The 7,886-nt window shown below is 38.0% G+C and overlaps 1 protein-coding gene across 2 annotated transcripts; it reads left to right on the forward strand.

The window, feature by feature from the left end:
- The first annotated feature begins 263 nt into the window (after positions 1–263).
- Positions 264–6,052, forward strand: LOC127174391 (G-protein coupled receptor 55). 2 transcript variants are annotated; one of them, XM_051124817.1, is made up of 3 exons: positions 264–359; positions 1,156–1,240; positions 2,105–6,052. In XM_051124817.1, exon 3 carries the CDS (start codon positions 2,112–2,114, stop codon positions 3,033–3,035), a length of 924 nt encoding a protein of 307 aa, XP_050980774.1. In that variant the 5' UTR covers positions 264–359; positions 1,156–1,240; positions 2,105–2,111; the 3' UTR covers positions 3,036–6,052. The 2 variants fall into 2 exon arrangements, with proteins under 2 accessions (XP_050980774.1, XP_050980782.1); XM_051124825.1 differs by lacking the exon at positions 264–359 and adding an exon at positions 768–956.
- Positions 6,053–7,886: the final 1,834 nt, after the last annotated feature.

Genomic DNA, 7,886 nt, shown 5'->3' on the forward strand with positions numbered 1-7,886 from the left:
AGCACAAATAACCTTGCAGTTACAATAGCCGCATACATTACACTTGCAAATTAACTAGTAAAATGCTGTTTAAAATAGATTAGGATGAAGTATAGTATGTCACACCACAGGGTGTGTTAACTTCCCAAAACTTATTTGACAAATATATTCATGTTTGAGCTGTGATTATACTGACTAAGAGAAAAAGAAGTAGCCTACTTACAGGCTAACAGGAAGATATCAGAAAAGTACCAAAGGCATGTTTCTGTTAGCAAGGATGTGGTCACAGGCAAAACCTCTGAAAAGAGAAGTGCTACTAACTACAGTTTTCTTGATAGCATTTAAGGGAAAGTATCGTCTATGACACAGCTGTCAACCTGGTAAGCACAGACACTCTGTTTCATTTAACACAATTATTTGTGTGTGTGTGTGTGCTTCATGTCATAACAACCTCTTTTATTGAAGTCATTTTAGGCATAGTTTCAGTAAATTTGTTTTCTCTTCCAGTACGTTTTGGCGGTAGAAAATTGCTTGCAGGTTCATTGACATGTTGTGTGGAAAAATATCATACCTGCATGATACGTAATTAGCAATATCACTAGTATGTAAATACCATAGTTATGCTTTGTAGTGCACAGGTGGGACAAAACCAGTCATCATTTCATTCATGAGACTAATGGTGATTTTTGAACACCAGACAAAGTTTCGTGAGAGATGCAGCCCACATGTCTGAAACGGGAAAGACTGTGGTTTATTGACATGCGTCTCGGACTAAGATGTAGAAGTAGATGAAATGCCGAAGAGGTTCAACGTTTAGCATAACACGGAGGCTTAAATATCGTCTGTATTTCATAGATAATGCAGGAAGAAAAAAACAAAAGACATCCGCCAGTTTGTCCTGCTTAAGTCACATCCAACGGATTTTGCTCTTGTGGTTTATTGGTTTAAGAATATATTGCTAATCTTTGGCAGCAGAGGTATGACCTTTACAGCTATGCACATTTGTTCGGGTGGTGTGAAACAAATGCAGGTTGTTTTGTGTACGTGTGTGCACGTATGTGTTTGTGTGAATATGTGAATGTGTCCAAAATTGGGGGTATTTGGTAATTTCATTGTTACACAGTCACCGTTTCCTCTCCATTTTTTTAAACGGTCATATTTTGTTTCTTAACAAAGATTTACTTCATGAGTGTACTATACTACGGAAAACTACCGTCGGTTTCAGTTGAGGAGCAATAATTCTTGAAAATCATCGGCAAAGGTAAGAAAATCTTCTAATGAACTGTAAAGAGATGCAAATATTATATGCAGAGCAATTGAAACTACAAAACTGTAATTTTCTCATGTTTTTATTTTAAATTACTGTATTTAAAAAAAGTAACACTCACATTAGTTTTCTTTACATACATTTTTATTACATATATTTTAATATTTGTATTATATTATAACAATAATTACAGTGCAAAATTGCACAAATTATGAATTTTAGACTGTAACGATAAAGCTCAGATAATTTTAATAATCTGTGGTGCTTGATGCAATTGATTGCAGTGAGTTATATTTATTAATTTTGCTAATATTTGACTTCTATATGCGAGTTTTTATTTACTAAATTTTGTATGCCTTATTTGTTTAGCAGATCTAGAAGATCTGGAAGAATTTTACAAACAAAATGAAGGTTTATCATACCATAGTGGAAACTTTCAAAATGAAAACAAGAATACGTTTGATGTGTCTGAAGTGAAAGATCATTATAATGAAAAACGAGCTTCAAGTCATCCGGTGCTTTCTACATGCAACTTCCTTTTGCCTTTTTGCCAAAAACAATTCCCTTACAATTGATTTATTTGTGTATTTTCTGGTTTTTAATTTCAGAAAGAAAACATGCAATTCTTTGTGTGAAAAGGCAGTTTTATTGCATGTAGAAAACAGACTTAGCATTTTGCATTTCACATAAGATTTTAAAGTTTTTTGAAATCTAAAATAAATACATAAACTGTTGCATCATCAAGTGAAAAAAGAAAGCACAACATTGATGAGTGTGCATGTGATAAACATTTCAATTGTGAAAGTTTGAAATTTCATGAAGACATATGTAATGTATTTCGCACTTCTCTCCTGCCAGTTTCAATATGACAAATTGCACAACTGAAGATGTGGACACCTTGACGCAGAAGCTAGACTTGGTGATTTACGTGCCAGTCTTGGTGTTTGGCTTGACATTAAACATTGCAGCATTGGTGGTTTTTTGCCGCTTGCTCAGAAAATGGACTGAGTCCTCTATCTACATGACCAACCTGGCTCTGATGGACCTGCTGTTGCTGCTGCAGTTACCTTTCAAAATGCACGCAGCACACCACAAGTGGGCAGAAGACAAGAAGCTCTTTTGCTCCTTCTTGGAAAGTCTTTACTTTGTTGCAATGTACGGTAGCATCTACACAATTGTGTGCATAGCCATAGACCGGTACATTGCTATAAACCACCCATTTCGAGCCAAGCAGGTGCGTTCTAAAAAAAACGCCTTAATTGTGTGCATTTGCATCTGGGTGTTCGTAATGGCATCAACTTCACCTATCTACACCTTTCGGGAAGAGAAAAGAGAGAATTTCACTTGTTTCCATGGCTTCTCTAAGAAGGGTTGGAGCACTGCAATAATTGTGTGCCTGGAGCTTTTTGGTTTCCTGTTGCCCGCTGCGGTACTGGTGGCTTGTTCCGTTCAGAGCGTCCGTACTCTCAAAGCCTCAAATAACAGCAACCACAAGAGGCAAGCTGGTGTGAGAATCATCTACAGCAGCCTAGTGGCCTTCCTAGTGCCCTTCACTCCCTGTCACCTGGCCATATTCTTGCAATATCTTGTCCGCAATGGCTATATTTCAGACTGCAAACAGCAAAAAAACATCGCCCTTTTTATACAGGTGTCCATAAACATTGCAAACGTGACCTGCTGCTTGGACGCGCTATGTTACTATTTCATTGCGAAGGAAGTCAGATCCACCAAGGACACGTTTAGAATGTCCATCACCAGAGCGAGAACCACCAGCAGCTCAGATGTCTGAGAAGTAGAATTCAGGCTTTCAGAATGTGTGCTGACAGCTTTCTAGTGAAAGCAAACTAAGGTGTGGTCACACTAGTGAAATCTGGCGGTCAGAAAAAGAGTAGCGACATGTAAGGCATTGCTCACGTTCAAACCAAACAACTTTCTGTTGGTCAACTCAGCAAAATGACATGCCAACTTGAACCAGTTGTGTCGGAACTGATAGCTTTGTGGGCAGAGCGCTGACATATAGCGTTGTTGTGCTACGGGCATCCCAAGTTCGAATCCCAGGTTGAGGATCTTTCCCGATCCCATCCCCCTCTATCTCCCACTTTGCTTCCTGTCTCCTCCATGCTGCCCTATTAAAAATAAAGGCAAAAATACATCTAAAAAAATGTGAACGTGATGGGGAAATCTTTCACCCTTACACGAAGTTCCAGATCGTGTGGATTCCTAGGGAAATTGCCCATTAAAATAAACCAAACAACAATAAATGTGACTGCACCTTAAAAGACTTAAAAACATTTTGGATTGATTTCAAAGGTTCTTGAGGTTAATGCATGTTTTAATGGACACAAATGGACAAAGCATTACTTCTCCCATCGCTGTTTAAGGCATATTTCACTTTCATCATTTAGTCACCCTAATGTCATTTCAAAACTAGTTTGTTTCTTGTTTCTTTTTCAACATAAAAGAAGATATTTTGTGAAATGAGTATAGTTTTTATTTTAGCCACGCAAAGAATGTCTGTGAGCTCCAATGTTGTTCGGTTCCCAGCAGTCTTCTGATTTCAGTGTTGGGGATAACACATTACAGGTAACACAAGTCACGTAATCAGATCACTTTTTCCAAGTAACTAGTAAAGTAACGCATTACTTTTTAATTTACAAGAATATATCTGAGTTAATTTTTCAAATAATTAACGCTTACTTTGTTTTGCCATTTACTGATTGACAGCCGTACTGTTCTCAAGTTGAGAGAAATCGGACGTAGTGAAGAGATGTTGCATGCTGTGTAAACATGATTGTTACTGCATTTCTAGACTAAATACAAGCTTGCATTTACTCATCTCACTTGCAGAAACGGATTCAGTATTGCTCAAAATAGATAAAAACAGTGAAATGCAAACCTGCAATAAAATTGCTGAATAACACAAATATCCTTAATGCATTTAATCCAGTTTTATTAACCAATGTCTTCACTGGCCTTTCAATTCAACCATACTAATAAGCAAAATGACTTTGGATAAATGTAACATTTGTATTTGTAACACTGTAACACTTGCTACTGTACAGAGGATAATTTACATTCCCTACAGCCCGAGGCTTATTTCACTCATGGTGTGAAAGGGCTTTTTACTTTAGCCAAAAATACAACTTTTTATATTTACATTCACATTTAGTCATTGTTATATTTAAAACAAACAAGCAAGCTCAGCTCAGATTTAAAAATGTAATGCAAAAGTAATGCAACGCATTACTTTACATAAAAAGTAACTGTAATGTAATCAGTTACTTTTTAGAGAGAAATGCATATTTAACACATATCTAACACTGCTTGTTTTTCTGAAGAAAGAACGAAACTATACAGGTTTGGAACTACATGAGGGTGAGTAAATGATAACAGGTTATCAATTTAATTTTACAAAGTGTGCCAAATATGAGAAGAAAACTGGTATTGAACAGAAACTTTACCCTGATCTTCAGAACTGCACAGTCCCAAAATTCGTCTAGATTGGAGTTTAAGATCAGGATCACCCAGTTCCATTTCATTTGTGAAACGTAAGTCTAACGTCCACAAGACCTTAGCCTCTAAATGAGATAACTATCAGTCCTTAAGCCACATCCTGGACACCCTATCCTCTAAAGCCACGACAGCAGACACCTACACAAAAAGTTAGCATATGAGAGCATCTCTGATTGGCTAAAAATGGGTGAGCTGCCCCTCTGACCCATTTTTGCTGTTTCTGAGTATAGGGCTATAAGAGAAACATGTAGTTTCTCAAGACACCCATTTTAGACACTGGGACATGTTCTGTGTGGTCTCTGAAATGAGTGCTGCAGGGATGATCCATTTTTGTAGGCCAAAACCCGGAAATGAGATTTCACACTTGAGCGCTTTCGGTTTGATCCTTCTGTAGTCAATGGTTATTTATGAATAGGTTTTTGGTCAAAGGGGTAAAATAAGGTTGCTGGTTAACACAAGCTCAAGACATTTTCATCCTTTATTCTGTGACATCACATCAGTAATACACTATGACGTTTTAAAGCATTAACTTGTCTTGAAAAAGGTGGTTAGCTAAGTGGGAACTGAGTTGGTAGGGGACATTAAATGCCATCATGTCAAACAAAAAAACTACCCACTAGTCAAAAGAAGTTTTTAAATGAAGAATAAAAAGGTTGTCGGAGGTTTTCGTGATGGTGAAGTTGAAGTCATGTGACTGTGGTGTGGTTCATTTATAGCCTATGTTTAGCATTTTACTTCCAGTGACTGCATTTATGCTTTGTATAATTCATAGATGCTGTTCATTTGTGAAGAACAATAAACTTTTGTTGGTCACAGAGCTTATTTTCTTCAATAACCCGGAAGTCAATGGAAAAACCGCGTTGAGGAAACCAAGGTGATGTAAACTTCCGAGTTGGCTTACAAAAATATGTAATCACTGCAGAGCTTTATTTAACCTTATTTTCATTAAAAATTAAATTGTCTGTCACATTTATGATTTTGCCCCAAAGATTCTGTATTTGTCTTTATCTCATGCAAGCACTGTCAACACGAAAAACCTGAGGCGCTCATGCTCACACGCGATGGTCGCTCGACAAACCATCTTGAAACCTTCACAATGACTCATAAATGTTTCTGATGCAACATTGGGTACGGCATTACATGCTACACAATTACCTCTTTTGTTCTGGATTTTGCCTCATAAATCTGTATATTAAAATATTTGTGTAGACTCGTCTCACCTGTTTTTGTACTGTATATCAATAAAAGTTTGTATATAGTGAACAGGTTTACTTAGGCAATGGCTATAACACCAATTTCCACAAGTTGTGGGTAAGAATGTGTGGGAACAGAGCCATGTGCCACTAGTTTCACCTAGTCAGATAGCAAGCGTCTTCTCATATCTGGAATTCAGCTGTCTGTTTACATGATGTATGAAGTGTGCCATCCTCAGCGTGCTCTTTAGTTAAACAGAAGCACATGATTAACAGTTACGAACACAGGACAGTGTTTTTTGGGATTGTCAAACTCTATCAAGCATATCAGGATAAAACATGCTTAGAGTGAAATAGAAAATAAAAACCCCACCAGTGTTAAAGCAACAGGAAAAGACTGGTGATCACGAATCACAAAAACACCTGCTTGTGGTGACATGCTGTGGCATATGTTGTTATTTAGTCTTACCAGCTGCCAAAATTACTTCTACCCCTGGTAAATTAATAGTGATTATGGTTAAGCCATATGAATCAAACTGAACTACTTTCTTTCTAATGAAGTGTGTATTTGCATCCTCTTTATCATGTTTCCTTTGTCTTTTTTGACAAACTGTTGCTCATTCTAAATCAACTACATCCTTGACCACATGGCTCTTGATGCACTTTAACCTATTTTTCTGCTTAGACTTGTTTTCCGTGTGGGGACTAAACTATAATGAGAAGCTTGAAAGGAACATGTTTGGACAGTTGTTGTAGGTTTATGTGAATCATCGTGTTACATTGTATGGCAATTCTGTATCATCCTTTAATTATCATCATAATGCTTTGCCATATGTTTGTAGGCGATGCTAGTTCCTGTGTGGTGTAAAATTAACCTTATCTTCCTTCTACAACCAGCAGATGGCGCCAAAATATCATCGTGTTCAAGAACAAACAAAATGGGACAGAGTAATACAAGGGTAAATGTATATATGCATGTATGTATAAATAAATAAAGAAAAAGAACATTTAAAAATGTAAATTAAAAAATATCTGCAAATGGATCACAGATCACAGCACCTGTTGGATGGGATATATTAGACAGGAGGTGACCATTTTGTCCTCAAAGTTGATGTGTTAGAAGCAGGAAAAACGGGCAAATGTAAGGATTTTAGCAAGTTTGACAAGAACCAAATTGTGATGGCTGCAGAGCAGTCACGGTGCCCATGCTGACCCCTGTCCACTGCTGAAACAGTGGGCATGTGAGCATCAGAACTGGACCATGTTTTCTTTTACATCACGTGGATGGCTGGGTGCGTGTACGTCGCTTACCTTGGGAACACACGGCACCAGGATGCACTATGGGAAGAAGGCAAGCTGGCGGAGGCAGTGTGATGCTTTGGTCAATGTTCTGCTGGGGAACCTTGCGTCCTGCCATCCATGTGCATGTTACTTTAACACGTACCACCTACCTAAGCATTGTTGCAGACCATCTACACCCTTTTGTGGAAACGGTATTCCCTGGTGGCTGTGGCCTCTTTCAGCAGGATAATGCACCCTGCCACAAAGCAACAATGTTTCAGGAATGGTTGGAGGAGCACAACAATGGAGCACCTGTGGAAAGTGCTGAACAAACAAGTCGGATCCATGGAGGCCCCACCTTGCAATTTACAGGACTTGTAAAGGATCTGCTGCTAACATTTTGGTGCCAAATACCACAGCACATCTTCAGGGGTCTAGTGGAGTCCAAGCCTCGATGGGTCAAGGCTGTTTTGGCAGCAAAAAGGGGACCGACACAATATAAAGAAGATGGTCATAATGTTATGCCTGATTGGTGTATATATATATTTTTCCGCCAAGGAGTCAAGGGAGGCAGTGTCTCCTCAAAAAATTGGTTGAGAAAATAATCAATATTACACAAAATAAAACAATGCAAATATTACTAAATATGACGA

Source organism: Labeo rohita, chromosome 2 (assembly GCF_022985175.1).
Source record: "Labeo rohita strain BAU-BD-2019 chromosome 2, IGBB_LRoh.1.0, whole genome shotgun sequence".
In the NCBI taxonomy this organism is placed as follows: domain Eukaryota; kingdom Metazoa; phylum Chordata; class Actinopteri; order Cypriniformes; family Cyprinidae; genus Labeo; species Labeo rohita.